Genomic DNA, 22,269 nt, shown 5'->3' on the forward strand with positions numbered 1-22,269 from the left:
AATTAAAGCCTCAGGACAGTGTTTCTGCAGGGAGGAGCTGCCCCAGGGTCCCTAGGCAGCTCCAATCCCAGGAAGCAAAGGGCAGCCCCTGCTAGAGATCTGCCCAAAGGCTTCCCAGCACTCAGGACTGCAGATTAGGGCTGCAGTGTGGGCTGCCAAGTCAGGAGAGCAGAGGACTGCTGGTCCCTCCCCTTACCTGTTTCTCAGTCATGGCATAGATGTGCTGGCGGTCAGGGCTCAGCACCAGGTCTCGCAGGATGGAGCTGCCTTCGTGGGCCACCACGTTCTCATACTGCAGAGCTTGGTGCCTCCTGTCGGCTGGCAAATCCACCAGGATCTGTGGGGAGAGCAAGGGGGGGATGAGCATGATTCCTCACACACCTCAGCCCCCCCCAGGATGTGGGATACAGAATGTGCCCCATTAGGGACGCCACCCCTCCATCCCACACCAACGGGGTGACTCCACAGCCCCTGCAGCACAGCTCTGCAAGCATCCCAACCCTTTCCAGAAGACCAAACTGCAATGCCTCCCTTGTTTTACTACATTTGTCTGGTGCATCTGCACCACATTCATGCTGATGGCATTCATCTCTCTCCAGGGAGGGAGGACACATCCCTGGCTCTCACATTTCACACCACTATGTGCTGCTGCTCAGCTCCAAAGCCCCTCCACGTTGTAGCATGGAGCAGATGAGTCCCCAGCTTGCAGCAAAGCATCAAACCCTGCCTTGCCCCAGTGGTGCTGAGAGCAGCTGAGCTCACACAGCCCACAGCCCAAGCCCTGCCAGGCAGGGACACCACACACAGGCTCCGCTCCTGTCCGTCCATCCATCACAGGAAACACTTGGACTCCTCACTGGGGAAGTCAAGAGGGTCTCAAGGAAGTTGGAGGTCAACAGAGGTTCAGAGAGAGCCTTTGTTCCCTGAGCAGGAACATGGTGAAGGCTTTAATCTCCTTGTGGCTCACAAGTACGTTAGAGCTCTTCCTAAGCACGCCGGTTCCTGCTGTCCTGCTGATCAGCTGCAGGCACACACCACACAGGGCTAAACTCAGCTCTGCTGCTGGCACACCCTGAGTGGCACCTCCACCAGCCAGAAGCACTTTGTGCTCATGCCATTACTTGTGATACCCCCAGATTTGGGCATGGGACAGCCTGAAGGGGGACAGTGGCAGAGAAATGCTCAGGGGGTGGGATGGGATGGGATGGGATGGGATGGGATGGGATGGGATGGGATGGGATGGGAACCAGATGGGATGGGATGGGATGGGATGGGATGGGATGGGAACCACATCAGCCATACATTCTGCAAGAATCCCAGTGGTAGACAGTGAAGCACCATGCCCAGCAAGATGGAGCAAACTCTACCTGTGATTATCTCTGTGCTGCTGCTGGCACACACAGAGACCTAGTCCAGCATCCCCACCTGCAGGACTCAGGATCCCCCCACAGAAGAGGGGCAAATTGGCTGCTTGGAAGCACCCCTCCCTAAATGCATCCCACAACCCCGCCCTGATTATCACACCCACTCCCACAGCCCAGCACATCCATGACCACCCCTTGTGCCCCCACCTCAGCAGTCTGGCCACCTCGCCTGCTCCTGCAGTAAATTGCTGCCAGCATTTGCACAGCTCCCAGTCAGGAGGAGAGGGGCTGGGAAAGCAGGATCCCGGTGTGCAGCTGATTAGCATGGAAATGTATGCGGCTCACAAACAAACTGGGGCCCGTTTAATTAGAGCGGCGCCTTTGATTCACTGCCAGCCTCCTGCATGCACCAGCCCCGGATTATTTTTAGGCAGTTTTACAAAACAAATGTATTTAATTAAGAAAGAGACCCCTGAGCAACCAGAGAGAGATGAGTCCTGCATAGCAGTGAGCAAAGGGGCTGCCCTCTCCCCAGGGATGTGACAACTGGGCTTGCAGGGCCAGGCTAACTCTTGGGAGCTCATGGCACAGCCAAAAACCCCCTGTACCTCCTTCCACAGGACTGAAGAGCATTCACCAAAACCTAAAATTGTCCTGGTATTCCCCCCACCTTCTCAGCATCCTTTGCTAGACCCCTGCAGAGACTCTGCTCCCCATCAGCCTCACACTTGGTACCACTGTATGCTGGGGAACCCAGGGGTGCTAAAGCCTCTGCCTGCCTTTCTGGCAGGGGTATCTTTCTGCCCAGGTCCAGGATCATGTTTGTTCCTACCCCAACCAGATCAGAGGAGGCCAAGCCCCAGACATCCATAGCACAGGGCCATGTGGCACCCCTGCCCAGCAGTGTCCCTTGCTCTGTGGTACCCAGTATCAGCCCCAGAGCACAACCCTGCCTCCCCACGTCTCTTCACAAGTTGCTCCCCTTCCAGCACTCAGTTTCTCCCCTACAAAGTCCTTCCCAAGCCAGCCCTCTGGAGGAGAGTAACAGGGAGCAGCACCCCTTCCACTCCCCAGCAAGGCACCGTGTCCCCACCCCCCCATGGCAAAGTGACAAACACACCTTTCCAATCCTTTTATGGGCTGCAGTTGTGGCACAGAATAATCGATACAGTTTCACCCAGGTTCTAAAATAGATCTATGGCTGCGTGTGGCGCTGGCAGTAATTTTTAACTAGCGGGGTAATTTCCCCATTACATTATTGCACTGTGCAGTGCTGGGAAAAAGAGATGTATTAAAAAAACAACAGACATGAAGTACTTCCAGTTAATTTGGGGCTCCAGGAAGAACCTAAAAATACTCTCAGTAGTCAAACAGGGCTGGAACCCAGCCTGACACATGTCAGGATGTTCTGGTGGGGCCATGCACACACAAGAACCCTTCTCTCTAGCACCTCTCCTCCTGTTAAGGATAACCTGTAGGTGTGTCAGGGAATCAGGAAAATGAAATTTGGAAGAGTTGGTAATCAAGATGTTTTCTGGTTGGCCAAAGTGCAGGGCAGAGAGGGAGACTGTGAGCTAGCTCATGGTAGGAAAATGCACCCTAACAGTCCTCTCTAGCATGAGGAGATCATAGAATCACAGAAAGGTTTGGGTGGAAGGAAGCTCATAGTTCATCTAGTTCTAACACCTCTGTTCCAACTCTCTGGTTCCATTATACCGTGTTGCTCAAAGTCCCACCCAACCTGGCTGAAACACTCCTGGGGATGGGGCATCCACAGCTTCCATGAGCAGACAGACCTCAGACTCCCCCACGCCAAGCAGGACCCAACTGCCCAAAAACCCCCTGCTGTGCAGACAGAGGTGGAAATCCAGCATCAGGGCCTTTCCAGCAGGGTTAGCCCAACATGAACCTACCCATCCTGGCCAGCAGGATAAGGATGGGCTCTTCGGACTATAGCATGGTAGAGCAGCACAATGAATGCACAAGGAATGCACAAAGAGTCTCCCATCTCTTACAGACACTGGAAGGGGCCCCTTTCCTCCCCCTCCCTGCACCCAGGGTAGCTGGGAGCAGGGAAAGGGGGAGAGGATGCAGTTTAATCAGAGCGGACCCCCTCAGAAACACTCTCCTTCCTGCCCACCCTGGCTGCCTTCCCACCCAGGGGAAAAGACATTTACCATAAATAAATAAATAAATAAACATATTAACCTTTCTCCTCATCCTGACGCTGATATAATTACCCAATACTAATAATTACTCACACTAATTTCTTGCTCAGGATTCCTGCCCTCACTCCTGCCTGCCTCAGGCTGGCTTCAGGCAGCAGCTCAGTGGTGATGCCTCCTCCCAGGAGCTGCAGGAGCCCCAAGGGGCAGCCAGCTCCTGGGGCTGTACTGAGGCACAGCAGCAGGAGTGAGGGTCTTGAGGGGCTGCTGCCTTTTTTAGCACATGGGGAGGGCCAGAGGCATGAAATTATTAACTCCCTGCTTGGGTGAATCGTCTCAAAGCAAGCCCAGGGGCTGCTCTGCCAGAAACCCATGTGCACACCCTCCCCACTCAAACAATGAGCCCATTCCCATGGGGCCAGCACCCAGAATAAATTCACTCTAAGAGGGGTTTAAGACCTCAGAAGCTGAGAACCCTGTCTCAGCTTCTGCACCCCCAGAAACTGAGAACTCTGTCACAGAAAGGATGAGGGAAAGGATGGGGGGCAGTGCCCCAACCCCTGGCAACCCTGGTGTAATGACTGCACACTGCACACCCCAGCTGGGCAAATCCTCTCCCAAGAGACCCAGAGATGGTTCCTGCGGATGGCTTTGTCCTGGCTGGAGAAAGGAGCTGCCATCCCACACAAGGCTTTGGGGGAGACAAGCACATCACCTTGCTAAGAAACAGCTCCTTCCATGGCAGCACGCCTCTCCCCCAGGCAAGGTGCCCTTCAGGCTTGTGCAGGTGAGGAGGCACTTCCCCAGTGCCACAACCACTCCTGATCAGCCAACTGCCAGGAGAAACATCTCCCAACATCCTCACAGCACCAGCAACGGGCACGAGGCAGAGGAGCCAGCTTTTGGGGAGACAGGCAAGGAGAGGAACGTGGGGCAGCAGCCATGACCTGGCACCCACCCAGCCCTGGCAGCAGGTCCAGAGGAGGACAGGGCTTTACAGCTCAGTCTGGGCCAGGGACACCAGGTGGAGAGGGAGGAAGCACAGCTGGAGAGGGAAGGCAGCTGCAGACATGCCAAGGCTGCTTTTGGATTTAACACATGCCAGCAGAGCTCTGTGCAGGCTCTGGGTGGTGTTTGGGTGGGCCACTGGCTCCTCACAGCACCAAACCCACATTTTTGGGGGCCTACAGAGAAGGCCCCCAAGAGACCCAATCTCACAGGGGACACCCCTAAGCCCAGCAGCAGGAAGAGGGGGCTCTGCACTGCTCCACAGCCAGTCTTCCTGCAGGCTCCCAGCCCAGTCTTCCATCTCCCCACCTCCAGGCTCTCCAGGCTCCATCCTGGGTCCCCAGTGTTCCCCCAGCCCCCTCCTCCGGGCAGGAGAAGTGCTCAGTCAGGCTTTGTACTCTTATCAGCGCGGGGCTGTGATTAATTCGCAGCGGCTGGCAGCAGCTACAAGAGGAGGGCGCTTCTGCCCGCCTGCCACACTTCAAAGGCAGGGACTTATCAGCCTGAAACACACTCGGCAGCCTTTTCACGGGGACCCTTTCCAGTTCCACGGGGCTCGCACGGCACTGACAGGCAAGGCAAAGAAAGGCTTATTTATGGGAGTGCATTTCAAAGCCTCCCCTCTTCCCTCTCAACACACGCTGAGGGATGCACAGAGTTCCCCAGCCCCAACCATCTCCACCGGGGACAGAGATTAAACGAGACATGGCTGTGAGGAGAGGATGCTGGAAAGAGGACCCTGCCCTGCCTGTGCCCATGTTCTGGTCCCCTCCTGGCCTGTCATCTCACCAGTGAGCAGCTCTGTAGCACATGGCTGAGCTGTGCTATTGAGCTGCTCACTCACGGCTGAGATGGGAGGAGGAAGATGCTTTGTCGTGGGTGGAGGGCAGAGTGCAGCCCCAGGAGTGAAACCTTCCCCTCCCAAGGCCATTGGTGCTCACAGCTCAGGCACCATGGAAGCCCCAGGCTCCCACACCCAAATCAGCAGGTGCCAATGTCCCCTCCCTGAGAGCAGGGCCATCAGAACACCCCCAGCATTCTGCTTTGATTTTGGCACCATCCACCCCAAAGGCACAGGATAGGCCAAATATAACCAGAAGAGGAGTGGGTCCTGGCAGAGCTGCCCCTGCAAGCCATGGGGCCACCTCCCAGACGCAACAGAGGGCCTATGCAGCCTGGCCACACCAGGCAGAGGTGACAGCTGCTGCACAGTGTCACACAACACCACGCTGAAAAGCCTACAGCAGGAAAAGGCACATCCCGTGTCCAGCCAGGGGGGCTGGTGGGGAAAGGGATGGCCTTAGGGGGTCAGCCTGCAAAGCCCCTCTTAGCACATGGCCTGGGTTCACCCCAAGGCAGCAAGAATGTGGGGACAGGGACACCAGCTGCCCCTCCACATGCAGGACAAGCAGCTGCCACACACACACCCTTCTCCAGTTTCCAAAGGAAGGGAAAGGGTTTAAATGAAATTTCTGGATCAGCTGCTCCAAGGAGACACACTCTCTTTTTCCCTTCACCCACAAAGGTGCAGCAAAAGGCAGGGAGAGGAGCAGCTGCAGGGCCATGGCATCATCTATCCCACGGACACAGCCTTGGGAGCTGGGTATGGCTGGAGAGGGGGACACTGGAATGCTGGGGGCCAAGAGCAGGGAGGTCAGGGCAGTGGCTCCACTGCATTTCAGGTCACCAAACTTTGGTGTCCAGGCTGGTGAGGATTTGCCTCTGGCTTTGCTCAGAGAAATAGGAAATGGCCATTAGGAGCTCCCCAACCTCGCTTTACCAAGGTTAACCCTTACAGTGTCCTCACCCTTCACCAGGGTTAACCCTTACAACAATGCCCTAACCCTTCACGAGCACTAACCCTTCACCAGGGCTAACCCTTACAGTGCCCTAACCCTTCACCAGGGTTAACCCTTACAGTGCCCTAACCCTTTACCAGGGCTAACCCTTAGAGTGCCCGAACTCTTCACCAGCACTAACCCTTAGAGTGCCCTAACCCTTCACCAGGGTTAACCCTTACAGTGCCCTAACCCTTCACGAGCATTAACCCTTACAGTGCCCTAACCCTTCACCAGGGTTAACCCTTACAGTGCCCTAACCCTTCACCAGCATTAACCCTTACAGTGCTCTAACCCTTCACCAGGGCTAACCCTTACAGTGCCCTAACCCTTCACCAGGGCTAACCCTTACAGTGTCCTAACCCTTCACCAGGGCTCACCCTTACAGTGCCCTCAGCCTTCACCAGGGCTAACCCTACAGGTGCCCTGTGCCATGGGGCAGGAGCCAGACACCAGAGGAAGGGTAAGGACAGCCAGCAGCAGGGTCACAGGCAGGGCTGTGGGGATGCATCTCCCAGGGGCTTGTCCCAGGGCTGATGACAGGATGGGCCCCACAGAAACATCCCAGCTATGCAGGGCAGGCTGGCAGCCGACACCCCAGCTCCTCCTGCCCCCCCAGCCCCTTCCCTGCCATCCCAGCAGCTGCCTGCACAGGAATGCACCAGGATCAGACACACACCTCCTGCCAGACAGGCAGGCAGCTGCTCGGATCCGGCAGAGCTGGGTTCTGTGCTCTCCACCTCCCCTGCAGGAGAAGGTTTCAGTGATGGCTCACACAGGGCTGGAATGCTCCTGCCTCATCACGAACCTGCCTGATTCCATTCAGTGAAACCCATTCACTTGATGAGTACAGGCCAGGCTTTTGTCCTGGGCCCAACATCACCCTGAGTTGGAGAATATTGGGACTTCAATCATATTGGTACAATAAAGCAAAAACCAAGGAGATACTTAATCTAAATCCATGCTCAAATGCTCAGCAACAAATCCAGCACCTCAGTGATACTGGCAGATGTGACACAGGTTCACCAGCTGGTTTCAAAGCTTGTGTTACAGCCAATGTGTCATTCCCAGGCAGGGCCCTGAGCTCAGCCATGTGGGCTGAGGACAGACACACTCACTGCACCTCTCTGGGAGGTGGGGTGGGAGCTGGTGAAGCTCTGGGGAAGCTCTGCCATAGGAAAGAAAAGAGAAGGAGGCAGAGCAGCAACCCTGCCCAGCAGGCCCCCAAAACACAGCAACACCTTCCCCAGAACTTCTCAACCGCCTTTTCCTTTCATTTAAACTCATTTCCATCCTTCTCTCTTGTTCAGCCACCCACACAAGTGTCGCTCCACCATGCTAAGTGGGCTCAGCAGAGCCAGTTACACCAGCACCAGCCCACACAGCACAGCACAGGACTGACCAGCCCCATGCTCACCATCTGCAGACCCTCCCAAAATCTCTCCTGACCAGGTCTGCCAGCTTTGCTCCATCAGCAGGATGGGAAGTGCAGCCCAACACACTGTCCCAGCAATTTTGACAGAATGAAGACAATGTCAGAAAAATCCTTCCCACCTCTCTGTACCAAAACTGAACTGCTGGAAAGAAGGAGCAAGTGCCAGGATGCAATGCACAGGAGAAGCACCTTTGGCAGAGCCAAACCCAGGTGGGGGAGGGACTGATGAATGGTGAAGTCACAATGAAGTGGCAGGAGGAATTACACAATGTGTGATGGCTTAAGGCAGTTGCCCCACTTGCATCCCCAATAAAGCCCTAGCTCCCATCCCCATCCCTGCCACCCCCAGCCCCACAGCAGCTCCAGCAGTCTTGAGCCATTGATTCCTCAGCTTTGCCCTTCAGAGCCCTCTTGGCTCAGAGCCCAGTGCATATTGTCTAGTCACTCAGGAGCAAAATATCTCTATTATTATTGCAATTATTTCCCAATCAGCATGGCTCAGGGCTGAGGCAGTCAGAGGGGCCCTCCAGCAAGCAAATCAATGGGCAGGCACTGCCCTGGGGCTTCCAGGGACCTGGCAGGAGGCACTGGCAGCTGCTGAGTGGCACAGGGAAGGGGGATGGGGGACCCCAGGGACCCCTCCGTGTGATGCTATGACCGGGCAGGGTGGCAATCTTCGCTGACCCTCGGCCAAGCAACAGTGATGCAACTTCACCTCTGCACAGAGCTGCAGCAGCCACCAGCCCTGCATGATCTGCGTGCTGGGCTCTGCCCCGAGGCTAAAGAGAACTGACAGCAATTCCAGGGTGTCCCTGGGGCAGCAGGGCAGCTGCCAGGGCATCAGATCCCTGGGGAGGGAGCCTCAGAGGGTCCCAAAACTGTGCTCCAGCAACACAGTGCCTGTGCCCATTCCAGTAAAAATATCCCGTGAAGCCCCAGCACCACATCTCACCAAAGAAATGTCCCTTGCAAGGGAGAGGAGCACAGGCAGGTAAGACAATCCTGCTTTTTCTCCAGCCTTGGGAAGAAAGGAGGGAGCTCTGGAGGTAGGAGAGCCCAGTAACAGATGGAGAAGGAATTTTAGCCTTGCAAAATGGGAGGTAAGGGCAGGAAGAGCACAAAGCAAAATGCAACAGGGATCTCCTCTCTGCATCCCACTGCTCTCCATGCAAAAATAAAGCCCTGGGTGACAGCAGTGAAGGGCAGAGCACATCACAGAAATACTGGATTATTTTTCCTCCTGTTCATTAATTACTGTAGGCATCCCAGGAGTCCCAGCAGGCCCCAGGCATGAAAGGCACGAATGAAGCCATGGCAATGTGTCACCCTCCCAGCTCCCACAGGACTCAGGCTGCACGTGACCAGCCTGGGGCGAGTTAACACCTAAACCTCCCAGAGAGGGCCCTGGGGAGAAAGCTCCCACCTGAAGGACTCAATACTGAGTTTTCAAGACAAAAGCCATCTCTTCCACTGCGAAGGCACTGGCTCCTCCAGAGATCACAGGGCACCAGCCCAAACCCTGGGCTACTGGCTCCCCTTGACACACAGCCCATCACAGCGAGCAGAGCAGACCCAGAGCCACCAGCACCAGCCTCTCCATAGCTTAGAATTTGCTATTTATTCTGTAAATCCAGATTATTTACCTCTTAATGATGCTGCTCAGCTCAACAGGGCAGCATAAACCTTCTTTCCTGAGCTTCCCTCAGCTTCTGCCCACATATGCAACCAGCCCAAGACAACCCCAACATGAACGCCAAAGTCTTGTCCCACCACCCTCACCGTCCTGCCCACTTGGGACATGGAGCAATGATCAGGCAAAGTCTTTGCCAGTGGCCAGGGGCTCAAAGCCTTGCTGCCTGACAACAGGAAAGGGGAACCACCCCATTTCCAGGGAAAAAAGGCAGGGAGGGGGTAACAGGCCTTCACCAGGGACATGTCAGGGAGGAAATATCAGCTCCCAGGGCTGCAGCACAGCTGGAGATCAGCTGGATCCCTCCTCCCCTCTCAGCTCCAGGAAAAATAGCTGTTTCCTTCCTGGTCCCTAAACAGCACAGCAGCAAGAGAGGAGCTGCCTGAGGACTAGGCAGGGGCTTTGGCCTTGCAAACAGAGGGGCCAGTGGCAGGAAAAGCCCACAGAGTGGGGGCTGTAGAGGGGCATACCCTAAGGGGGGATCTGTTTCAGGGTACTCCCCCTGCTCAGCTCCCCTCCCAGCAGCCCCACACACAGATCCAGCACCAGTCAAGCCCTGTTTCAGCGGGGCTGCCTGCAAAGGCACAATGGCTCATGTCTGGATTTACCTTTCCATCAGACTCCAGGACAGTCTGCACCCCCATCTCAGCCTCCCACTCATTCAGCTCCAACCACGTAAGTGCACCAGCCACTATTTCCATGGCATGAGAGCCAAAAGCCATTTCCTGCAGCAAGGGGACTATAACAGGAACAAAATCCACTGCACATTCACCTCCACACAGGGAGAAGGACAACAGCGATGGCAGGCGGGTTCAGCTTCACCCATTTAACATCAGCTTTGATCTCTTCCTACCCATCAGTCCTCTTTTTACTGCAGCTCTGGGCTGTCCTGGTGTTTTATCTCCATGGACAAATCACACCAGGCTGCCCAGGAGGAGCTGATAAGCAATAAACAATCAGGGTCTAAATATCGCAGGGCACAGTGACATTAAATATTAAGAGCCAGCACAGGCAGTAGGACTGGGCATGCAGAGTCTCTTACAGATTCAATGACAAAATCTTGCATTACCTGATGGACTCCATGAGAATGAAACCCATGTCATCAGGAGAAGACAGAAAGTTACAGTCACACTTTTTTTAAACCTTTTCTGATCAACAGCTCCACTATCAACATGCTATGATCAAAACTCCAGGTGCTGCCTTTCCTCATAGAACAGTCCCTGCTCCAAATACAAACACTTTCAAGATTAGAGAAAAAATCCTCCAACATTCCATGGCCAGTGATCCTGGTGATAACAGCCAGCTAAGCCTGGCTTCACACTGAGCACACCAGAGTGCCTGCAAATATTTTGCTTGAAATAGATTTAGACCCTCTCAATCATCCAGCTTGAGCTCTTGATGCTAAATTCCCTGATCTTCCTTTTTGTTCACGTTTTAAAATTTCATTCCCATGCTCTAAACTTCTGGTCCTCCTACACCATTTCCAATGCACATCCCTGGCTGCACTAGACCCTTCTATACATTTCCAAAAAGCCAAGGGAAAGCTATGGAGCCATGGCTCCCCACCATGCAGAGCCCAGAGCAAAGAAAACCACTTGTCTGCTGTGGGCTCCCTGTTCAAAACCAGGATGGAAATTAGACCCTTCAGTCTGTGCATCAGAGCAGTTTCGAAGGAGAGATTGAGAAGATTTAAATATAGAGATTGCTTTCCCCAAGGATGCTGCTGAAGATATTTAAGAGCTCAGGTTTTACACAGCGTGGATTTCCTTTGGAACCACTGCAGAACTCCCTGCCCTGCTTCTGCAGGCAGCAATTCCTTCTGCAGGCTCCCAGGGAGCACAGGGTCCTGCTGGCCAACACAGAGCCCATCACTGACCACGGCGTGGTGTGGCCACATTTTACCCAGGGGGGCAAAATGGGGTGCAGAGGGGCTGGAGCCCACCCTGAGCTTTCCAGGTGTGATAGTACTCAGCCATAAATCATTGTGACCTCAGCTCTTGCAGGTCCATGCAATGGGAAATGAAGAGCCTGGCTGTCTCCTTAACAGATTCCTCCTGGGAATGCAGGGCTGCCCCCTGAAAGCTCGGATTTTGCTAAGACCAGACCAAGCCACATGCCACATTCAAAACTAAGTTCTCAGAAGATCTTCAAGGAACACCTACCACCCTCTCCACCGTTCCCAGTGCTTACAAAGGATGTCAAGTGGAGCTGCTACCCACCAGGACTTGCCAGCACCTTGGCCATGGAGCATTCCCACCCAGGAATGCAGCTGACACTTGGCAGCCTGAAGAGAGCTGGGCCAGGGTCAAGAATAGCTGGATCTTACCAGCCTGGTGCTGGAGGGAACAGAGATGGGGACAGGCAGAAGCATAAACAGCTTTATCCCAAGATGCAACCCTGGCAGACACCCATCACATGCCTGTGTATCTGTAAAGGGAGGCCAAGGGGTGGGAAATGATGTTAATTAAAGTTTTAATTACTGTAACCAAACGAGTAGTATAATTACTTTATTCTCACAGAGACTTCAAACTGATTAAGGACCACGTGCACAATCTTTGGGTTGATGCGGTTTTTAATTAAATGTGCCGTTGAAGATGGTGAGGGGTGTGCAGGACCATGGCTCAGCCCTTCCTGCACCTCCAGGGACCTCATGTGAGCAGGGAGCCCAGGCTGGCAGAGGCACATGGGTCAGCAGCAGCCAGTGCCAAAGGCAGCTGCTCTGGGAAAGACTGAAGCTGCGGGGTGCACACTGGTGTCTTGCAGGAATAGCTCCTCTCCTATACATCAGCCCTCAGCTTCACATTCCCCCAAAACATCTACCTTTACAAACACTTCCAAAACAGCCCCACATGGGCACTGAAAATATTAATAAAGTGGTGCTGCCAACTGGAGGGAATGATTAAAAAACAATTTTGCGAAGGTATCCTTTTCAAATAATAATAATAATACTAAAAGACAAAGCAGTAGAAATTAAATTCCCAGTCCCCTACCTCAAATAAATAGTATCAGAATTTGAAATGAGACATAATTACCCCGGCAAGGTTAAAGCCGCTAATGCACACGGAATACAGAATCACCATCCATCATAATCATATCTCATATCGCAGCCATTATTTATAATTAGGAGGCACAGTTTAAAAAACACATAAAGACGCCCATGCAATGCAGTAATTCTTCTGTTATTGCTCCTGGAGGGCCAATCCTGCTCCGATTTGTGGAGTCCAGGATCAAGCAAAAGTAATTCCCTAAAAGTCATTCCCAAAAATCTCCTCTCATGGAAGGGGAACCCACTTTAGCCCTCCCACAAGCCATGCTGGCAGCAGCAGGGCACAGTCAGGCTGCACTGGGTTCCTCCCAGCCATTTCAAACCCAAGTGAGCTCACAAAGCATCCAGACATGAATTTACAATGTTTTTCCGAAATGTCAGTGCAGGAAGAGTGGAGCTGAGCAGACAGTAGAGCCACAGCCTGGCTCAGCAAGGCAGGGACAGGCATGCCTGCTGGGCTCTGCCTGGGCTTTCTCCTCAGCTGGGTGGTTGGGGCTTTTTTACCTATTTTCAAAACCACAGAACGAGTTATAGCAAGAGCTGGGAAAACCAAAAGCCAACCCCAGAGCTGCTGAAAGCTGCCCTCCTTTGAAGCGTGGGCTTTGCAGTCTGCCCCCGTGCCCCAGTGAAATATTAACAAGCTTCCGGTGAAGCAGGAGGAAATTACGCTTAATATATTCTGGGGAAGTCCGCAGACAGCAGTGCCTGAGCAGCAGAGCCTGGCTCTAGAGGGACCTGCCTCCAAATCCCCTCTCCTGCCAGCAAGGAGGAGCAGGCAGCCTGCAGCCCTGCAGGGACGTGCAGCAGCTCCTTCGCACACACAGGCACTGAGCAAAGCCTGACACAGAAAAGCACAAAGCCCTGGCTCAGAAAAGCACAAACCCCATGGCCATGGTGGGGTATGAGCTGGTTCTGAGCCCCAGGAGTCTGGGAGAAGTGGATTTACACCCTTCAATGACAAAATAGAAAGCAACAGTGCTTGGAGATGGTGTCCTGGGGACATAAAGCCGTGATGGCAGAGGTGACAGCAAAAGCCCAGGTATAAGACCACAGGAATGAAAGATGTGTAACATATGTGTGTAAATCTAAGGTACAGTGTGATTGTGGATGGAAAAGCAAGCTGGAATAAGGACAGGGAAGAGCTGAGGCACAAATCTCAGGCTCAAGCAGCCCCAAGAAGGAGCTCAACCCTCAGCAAGCCAAAGCCAGCTCGCCCCACCAGTCTCATGACTCTTACTCACAGCAGAGCTGCACTTTCTCAGAAGCTTCATTAAGCTGTAAAATAAGAAAAAAATAAAAAGGAAGGGAAAAAAAAAAAAAGACAGCTTGCAGATGCACATACAAACACATATTCCCCCCCAGAATCCAGGAAACACTTTTCAAATTAAAGTTGCCATAAAGAGAGCAAAACCTCAGCAAAGTTTTCAGCCCAGGTCCCATTACTGGGAGTCCTGTGCTCCTGCAGCACAAGAGGATAACAGGCACAGGGAGTAGTTGGAAGGAGGGCACCACCAGAAAGAGTGGCTCTGTGCAGAGCAGCACTGCCCCACTGCCACCATGAAATGGGGGGAATAAGCCTTTTTGGGGTTCAGACATTGTGCCCTCCTGGCCATCAGCTCTCTGGGGCAGGTTGTGTTCTTGCATGGTGAGTACCAGCCTATGCACCTCACCATGAGTAAGGATTGACCTTTAAGGCTGCACACGGGGGACACAGGGCACCTCTTGGGCCTGCCCTGAGCATTTTCCAGCTCCTCCTCTATTTCAGACAGTCAGTGTATCACTCAGCACACCAGGACCTGCAGGCTTACAGGAATCCATAAGTTTGGGGAAGGCCTGAGAGGGGATACTCCCCACAAGACTATGGAGGAGGAATACTGCAAAGTCAAAGGGGAGTGGGTCATCCCCCTACAGCCAGTGCTTCCCCAAGCCCTGAAATGGTCACCAGCAGGTCACCAGGCTCTGTCTGGCATCCTGCAGCCATTTCAGCCCTGAGAGCACACACCAGAAGGACTTTTAACATCAGCAGAGGCTGAGTTTACCGCAAGCAAAAGAAACAGAGAGAGGAGGAGGTGCTTTGCAGGCTTGGGCAGAGGATCGCTATTTGCCCGTCCAAGTGCTGAAAACTAATCCCCCTTTCCCCCTTTTTATCCCATTGAAAACTTGACAGAACCTCCTAGCGCTTTGCAGTTGAAATTGGCAGGTCTTAAATTAATTGACTGCAATTTTACACAACAACATGTTTAGCTGTGAGCTGGCCCGCAGCCCGCTTGGCTCGCCACCGCTCCCCAGACACTTTTCAAGCAACCTCCAAAACTTCATAACACATCGAAGGCAAGGCGAGCAGGCTGCCAACGTGACCCTCTCCCTGCCAAAAGCCAGCCCTGCCTCCCCTCGCCCCCACCCCGACCCTGCTCAGCTCCTCCGGTGTTTTCCCCCACTCTCGTTAATGGCTCGTTAAATTATTCTTGTCATCTCCGAGGATTTCTGCTCCTCCAAATGCTGAGGAGCACGGGGCGGGCTGGGTTACAGGCCCGCTGCTTTGCCATGGAAACGGCAGCCATGGGACCGATGCACGCAACAGGAGTGAGAAAAGTCAGGGTGGTTTTTTTTCATTTCAATCCACCCTGACGCATTCCTGTTCTCTTTCTGCTTAACATCCCGAAGGACAAAACCCAAAGCAAAAGATGGTGATGCAGTGGCAGGTTTGTGATGTCCCCATCCAGGACTGAGCACTTGGGGTAATGCAATAAATACACAACCCCAGCGCACAGGAACAAGAAGAGCCTGCAGCCCACCCAAAAAAGCACCATGCTCCTCTCAGGAGAGTCTGGGTGGGCACCATGTTCCATGTGCAGCCTGCCTGCAACCAAGCCCCCAGAACTGAGGGCTGGTCCTGGCTCTCCAAGCCTTTCTGCCTGCTCCCACGAGACTCTGCTGCCGCTGCTGCCTCGGCCATGCAGCCAGTGATGAGTCAGCCCCAGCTCCCAGCCCCAGCGTGATCCCATCCCCAGTGCCGGGCGTCTTTCCAGGGCATGGCCACAGCAGGAAAGACGCGCTCTGACCGCGCTGCTGGGCCCAGAGCTGCAGGAGGAGAGGGGAGGATTGCTCCGGCTCTGCCTTGGGTCGAGCAGCTGATGCTCTGCGAAAGCCAAACTGGGGGTGGGTTGTTTGTGTGATTTCATTGCTTGAACAAACAGAAACATCCTGTATGTGATTAAGAGCCTTTATGAAAAACACACCAGCACGGAGCCCCACAGCTGGGACCAAAGGTATGGCTGTGGCTGGAAAGCAGCACGCAGCAGGGTTCGGCTTCTCCGGGGCGAGCGGAGCTCCCTGGCAGGTTCACACAGCCACAGCACCCCAGGGATGCTTCAGAGCATGCACAGAAACAGACATCCCCACTAGGAAATCACCTCCCCCATAACATGTCAGTTTTGCCAGGCCAACTCCCCAAGCTCTAGGGAGCAAGAGGCACAGCAGGGTTACTGACAGCCCACAAGCCGCAGGCGATGGCTGCTCCGGGAGAGGCAGCCAAGGCTCTAACATCACTCTGAAGCTTTCATTCTTTCCTTTATCACCTTCTGCCCCAGGATATCAAAGTACTCCACACATTGCTCCTCCTTTTGGCTGCAGGCATCACCACCCACGGCTGGCACAGAGCAGAACTGGGAAATGTAGGCAGGAGGAGGGAACTGACCACAATCCACCAGCACCTCCCTTCCCCCCCGCCCCCCCCCAAAAAAGGCAGAACTCCAGCTCCTGCCAAAAACCAGGACTTGCCTGGACTTGTGCAGCCATCACCTCCACAGCCCCTGCCCTCCACTCCAACAGAGCTGCCTCGAGGGAGCCACGCCAGGAAAACACATGCTTTTGTTTAAGGAGCACAGGCTGAGCAGGAAAAAAAAGCACTTAAACGTTACACACTCACACACCAAAAAAAAAAAAAAAAGAAGAAAAGAAAATTGAAGTTTTGTAGTTGTTTCTCTTTGGCAAGGTTCAAAATAGGGTAAGGCTTTTGTTTTGCTGGGAGGCTTTAAAAAAAAGTGTATTTTATGCAAACCATTCTTGAAACATTCTTGACATTTATTACCAGAAACTTTTCCTCCAATTAATTGCCTCTGTACAACTATCATTTTCCTGATGAAAAACAACACCAGAAACTCGCAAGCTATTTAAAAAACGTTCACTCTCTGTTTCTCCCTGGTCTTGAGCATAAACAGAATTTGGGAGGTTAGAGGGGTCAAAAACAACAATTTTGACTCAACAGTCTTGACCCGTGCAAGCTGCCATCCATGGCAGGGACACTGAGGGCAAGACTTGGAGCTCAGTAGATACTGCAAAAATACCTCTGGTCCTCAGGTATGAGGTGTCACCTCTGGCTCAACTCAGAAATGCACTGTGGGCCAAGTCTCAGCTGAAAAATCATGTACTTGGAGATCTGGGCTGGGTTTCTAGCCAAGGCTTTCACAGCACAGTGGTGAGGGTGCTCACACAAGTGTGACAGTGCATGGAAGGGGGAACCAAAGCCAAGCAGAGGTGAGTGGGATTCTTCCATCCCAGGAGGGAGGCATCAACAGCCACCCAGGCAGATAAGGTCTGGGGGAGTACTAGAGCTGTTTGGATGCTCTTTACCACTTTCATTTACAAATAAAGCCCAGTCTCCTTTCAGTATCCCAGGTGGGCAGGCCATGGGGAAGGAGAACCTCAACTGCATGAGGTCTGGAAGGATGAGGCTGCAGAAGGGAAGGCAAGTTGTGATGCTGGACTCTATGAAGGGCAGGACACAGATGGGCTCCATCTCTGGGGTAAGTGGCCAAAGAGCAGGGGGACATGCTCAAGGCACACCAAGCAGCACATCCAGGAGGGAACACAGGTGGTGGGTGCCAACCCAGGCTGTGCCAGCCCTGCCACAGCCTCCAGCCAGAAATGCTGATGCTGCCATACAACTGAGTTACCACAATTTAAGGAGCATACCTGCAGATGGGCAGCAGCTTCACATGGCATGCCTGTAGCCACCATGGTGAACCACACTCTGAAGCTTGAGCAAGCACATTTACCCCTCCCCATTCCCTGCTCCTCCATCTCCATGCCAAAGGCAGAAATTTTTTGCCCTCTTTTAAAATAAGAAGCCACTGGAGGAAGAAGCCACAGCTCACACATCCTGCACTGAAGCTGACTCATCCCCCTGGGAGAGCCCAGGAATCTCATTCCCAGGTTAAGTGCTCCAGCCACAGGTTCACACTTTCCCACCAGCAGATTCGAGGAGGGAAGGAGAGGCAGGAAGGAAACCCCCAGCTGAGACAGGGAGTGTTTATCTCACCTACTGGAAACACATCTTTAATTTTGAGCGTTGAGTGTAAAAACAAGATCCCTTGAGGCTCATAAACATACCAGAAAGAGAAGGAGACCAACACAGTAATCCTGGGGAATTGAGTTTGGGAAGTTCCCATCCCTCACACAGGGTGGGGATCAGCTGGCAGGAGCCATGCATGCAAGGTGCAGTTTTCAGAGGTTTGGGTCTTTTTAAAGGGCTTTACTTAGTTTTTAAATAAACCATCACAAGCATCACCCTCCCCCAGGAAAGCAGGGCTGGTGGCAGTAAGCCCAACCTGACCCAATGTTTCCATCCAGGGAGCAGAGGCTGCTCCCCTCCCTCTGCCAAGGAAGCTGCCAGTACTAGATGCCTCCAAGGTCCCACATCCCAGCATCCTCACCAGGGATGCTGAGCATTTCTGTGTGGCTGTCACCAAGACACCCACTTTCCTTAGCTAATTACAGATGCAGTCACCCTGGCCAAGACACAAACCTATTTCTGGAAACTTTCAAAGAAAAATAAATACATATGTAGAAACAGAGAGACACACATGCGTGGACACATCAAACTGCATCATATTTTCCTCCATTAATTTTTTTCAGTTGCATTCTGCTCAACAACTACCAATTAATTTTTGACCACTGTCAACGGAAAGCAAAAAGTCAGGGGAACCAGAGAACAGCCAGGCACTGACCCAGCCTCCAAGATCAGCAGGACTGCAAACTGCCCTACAGACCTCAAGCTTGCCCACAAGCAGCTCTGCTGAGTCCAAAATCCATCCTCCGAAGGATTTGGCTGTGTTTCAGTAAAAATTTAGTTTTAAGTCCTGCTTGGGAGGAGCATCAGCAGTGATATGAGTTTGGTGGAGCTCGGGTTTCGATTGGGGTTGCTGCTGGGAGGATGCAAAAGGAACTGGGAGGATTGGAGGTGGGAAAAGCCCTGCTGGATACATATGGATACTGTGTCCTTCAAGGTGAGAAACTTAACATGGGCTTCTCCAAGGAAGTGACATTGGCGCGTCTCCAGCTCCCTCCTCCCTGAGCTCCATTGAAGAATGCCACACCAAAATCTCATGTACATTTCACATTGTCCCTTCACATCACACCAAAATCTCACGTACATTTCACATTGTCCCTTCACCTGTCACTAGTCCAGCTCCCATTCCCACAGCTCCAGAGGTCCATCATGTCCAGCCAGGACTACAAGTTGTCCCTAAAAAGGCAAGGAAACCCCTTACCTTGGGAACTGCCTGCCCATGGAGCAGCATTACCCACGTTAAGCCTCCAGCTACAGCAGCACCAGGTTTGCTCTGCGGATGCTGGCACATAATTAAGATCTACAGGGCTCTGTCAATCAAGAGGAGAAAGAAACAGCAGGGAACCCTCTCCTGGGACACAGTAGAAGCCCACACATTGCTGGTGCCAGGATGCCCAAGGGATGCTGGTGGGATGGCACAAATCCAATCCACCCCTGGAGCAAGCAGCCAGTCTCTCCACCCTCCAAACTGCCTCTTCTCACTTGCTTTTATGAACTGTAAACCCTCTAAAGCCAAGCCTGTGCTCTCCCAGTGCAGCATAATTCCTTATTCTTGTTCTCAAGAGAACAGCCTCTTAACAGCCCATGGGATACCCAGGGTGGCCCTGGAGGGAAGAGCCAGCACTGCATGCACAGGAGATGGGGTGCTACAGGGTTTGAGGCTTCAATCTGGCCCTCTAAGGAGGCGGGGAGGGCTGGGGGGCCAAAAAAACCTTTCCAGGGCTCCAGACACAGAAAGGAGAAGTCCAAGGAAAGCAGAGGCTGCAGAGGACAAGTCCCCTCCTGCTCCAAAACATTCTCATCAACCCTTCCCTCCAGGCCAAACCACAGAGCTTGAACCCACCAGCTCCCAGCCCAGACTGCAGCAGCATCAGGCAGCAGCATGGGAAAGCTGTGCCACAAGAGCACACACAGCCTGGAGAGCAGCGGGACAACCCCCCTCTTTTACCCTGGAGCACCAACCTTTCCCAGCCTATTCCCAAGGAGGGAGTGCCCAGCAGGGTGGAGCAGCATCCCCACTACTCCAGAGCCACGCACAGCCACGCTAGCGCACAAATTGCTTCATTAAATGTCATCGCATTAAGCCAGTTTCATGAATTTAACATTGTCCCCGGACTATTGTTTGCCTGAAAATTAAATTATGGCAACATTTGTTGTTTCAACGAGTCTGTCTGTCAGGGACAGGGCTGGAGGAGGAGATGCAGGCAGAGGCAGGGGATTCAGCTTCAGCAGTCGGGCTCCTGTGGACATGTGTCTTCAGTGAAGATGGACAACACAGCCACAGCTTCCTTCATGGGGGTGGGAGAAGGGAAGAATCAAGCCCACATGTTGTTCCAACAAAAGCCAACCATGCCAGATGTGGAGACACGAGCCAAGCTGCCTGGAAAGGGAAACTATCTCTGTTTTGTGCAAATAAAGGCTCTGATCAGCCCCAGCAGCCACTGGCCAGCACAGAAAAGCATCACCCCATATCTCTCAAGGCACCATGGACCCCGGCTACCTCCACACAAGGAGCTCAGGTTGGCAGTCCAGGGCTTTTTGATCTTTCCAGATTACAAAGCTTTGCCGCATACAGGAACACTCCGAGAAATTTCTCATTTATTCTTCCTTTTCCCTAGAGCAGCTCCTCTCTGCAGTATCAGAAACAAAGGTGACAACCTTTCGCTTTGTAAAGAAAACCACCAAATGAAGCGGACTATAAATAGCACCCAAAACTGACCTGCATCCCCAGCCAAGGGGAATGAAATGAAGACAAGTGAACGAACAGCTTCAAGGTCAGAGAGACTTTTTTATTTCCCCTTCATTCAAGGACTGGTAATTTTTATCCATGCAGGAGAGCAATCCAAAATACATCATTAGGGTTGTAGCTAATAAAAACCACGCCGGCTTTTTTCAGCCTGGTGTTGTTTCCTTTGCCCATACAGGGATTATGGTGGGAGGGAGCTGCTTCCCCCAGCACCTGCCCTACCAGCAGAACCCCTCCTTGCATCCCAGGGCTGAGCACCCCGGTCATGCCAGATCTGTCCCAGCACAAAGCTACAAACGATGCTGCCCTCAAGAGCACAAAGCGTGGACAAATTAAAGCACTATCACATTATCCTGCCTTTCTCTGCCAGACTGTAGGGATGCTCCCCACTACTTCAGCCCATTCTCCGTCTGCAGAGAGCTGGCTTGTCACACAGCACTGCCTCTCTTCCCTCTCTCCAGCTGCTAAATGGCATTAAAAGAACTAAGCATCCATTAAATAAAACTTTCCCACTTGCTTCCCATGTAGACAATTGCTCTCACTGCCACGGGGAGGTTTCGTGCTGGCAGCTGGTCCATGGGTACACAAAGAGCAGGGAGGTGCCAGGATCAGCTCTGGTAGCACAGGTCATCCAGAGAAAGAACCAGAGAGAAATGGGGACACTGTCCCAGAGGTCTGCACCCTCACCACCACACAGCATCCACCTCAGCTCCTCTATTCCTATTTCACCTCACAATGCCAACCCCATGGGGCACCTTTCTGCTGCCTTCCCCATCATCACCAGCCTGCCATTAGCACCCTTTCTCCTGTTCCACTTCAGGAAAGCCTGTAATTAATTAACCAGGGCAGGGGACAAGAGACCAAACAGCAGCTCTTCCAAGCAGCCTGGGACTGACACCATCCCCACCTGGGCTTGGAGACAAATGACCACCTATGTATCAAAGTCTCAGAGATGGATTACAGGATCCAGCAGCCACTAAGGGGCAGCTGGAGTCCACATCCTGCATCCCCAAGTGCCATACCACACCTCCACCTTGCTCTCTATCTGTGATGGATTTTCCTCCCAGCCCAGAAGGGAAAAGCAGGGAGGTCAGCTCATGGGGATGTCTGACCTTCCCCACGGTCATGTCTCTACCTGAGGCAGGGCTGAACACGCAGAGACCCAGACAACACTGGAGCTGCCCGAGTTCCTGCTAAGCACACATCCTCCCTCCTGCAGCAGGCCAGGGGCTGAGGGCAAATTCCTCAGGCACCATTAAATCTGGGTTAATGGGCCTGCACAAAGGGGAAGCAGGACACCAGCACTGCCCCTTCTCACCAGGCATACCGACAGTCCCTGCCTCCCACACCGCTGCCTTCCCGAGGAGCCAAGCCATCCTCCCTTGCTGCCTTTGGTGGGAGGTAGGGGCCATTCTCCCACCTGAAAAGCCAAAATTAGCCAGTGTTTGTGAAAGTTAGCCAGTGAATAGGCACAATGGCTCCAACAGGAGGGATCCAACAGAGCTGGGCCCTCCCAGCTCATTTCCATTTTAATGGGGTGGCTTTTCCCCCTGCCCCTCCCTTTGGGGGCACCACAGAGGTCCCCAGCAGGAGGCACAGTGCAAAGCAAGAGTCGTGCTCCCGCTCT

General features: G+C 53.1%; 1 protein-coding gene across 1 annotated transcript in view; it reads right to left on the bottom strand.

Annotated features, from left to right (window-relative positions):
• PLXNA1 (plexin A1) overlaps positions 1-22,269 on the bottom strand; it is a 98,111-nt gene that overhangs the window by 61,640 nt on the left and 14,202 nt on the right. Inside the window, exon 3 of the mRNA XM_005420215.2 lies at positions 197-337. Within this exon, the coding sequence (XP_005420272.1) occupies positions 197-337 (141 nt within the window). The remainder of the gene's footprint in view (positions 1-196; positions 338-22,269) is intronic.

Source organism: Geospiza fortis, unplaced genomic scaffold, assembly GCF_000277835.1.
Source record: "Geospiza fortis unplaced genomic scaffold, GeoFor_1.0 scaffold70, whole genome shotgun sequence".
NCBI lineage: Eukaryota > Metazoa > Chordata > Aves > Passeriformes > Thraupidae > Geospiza > Geospiza fortis.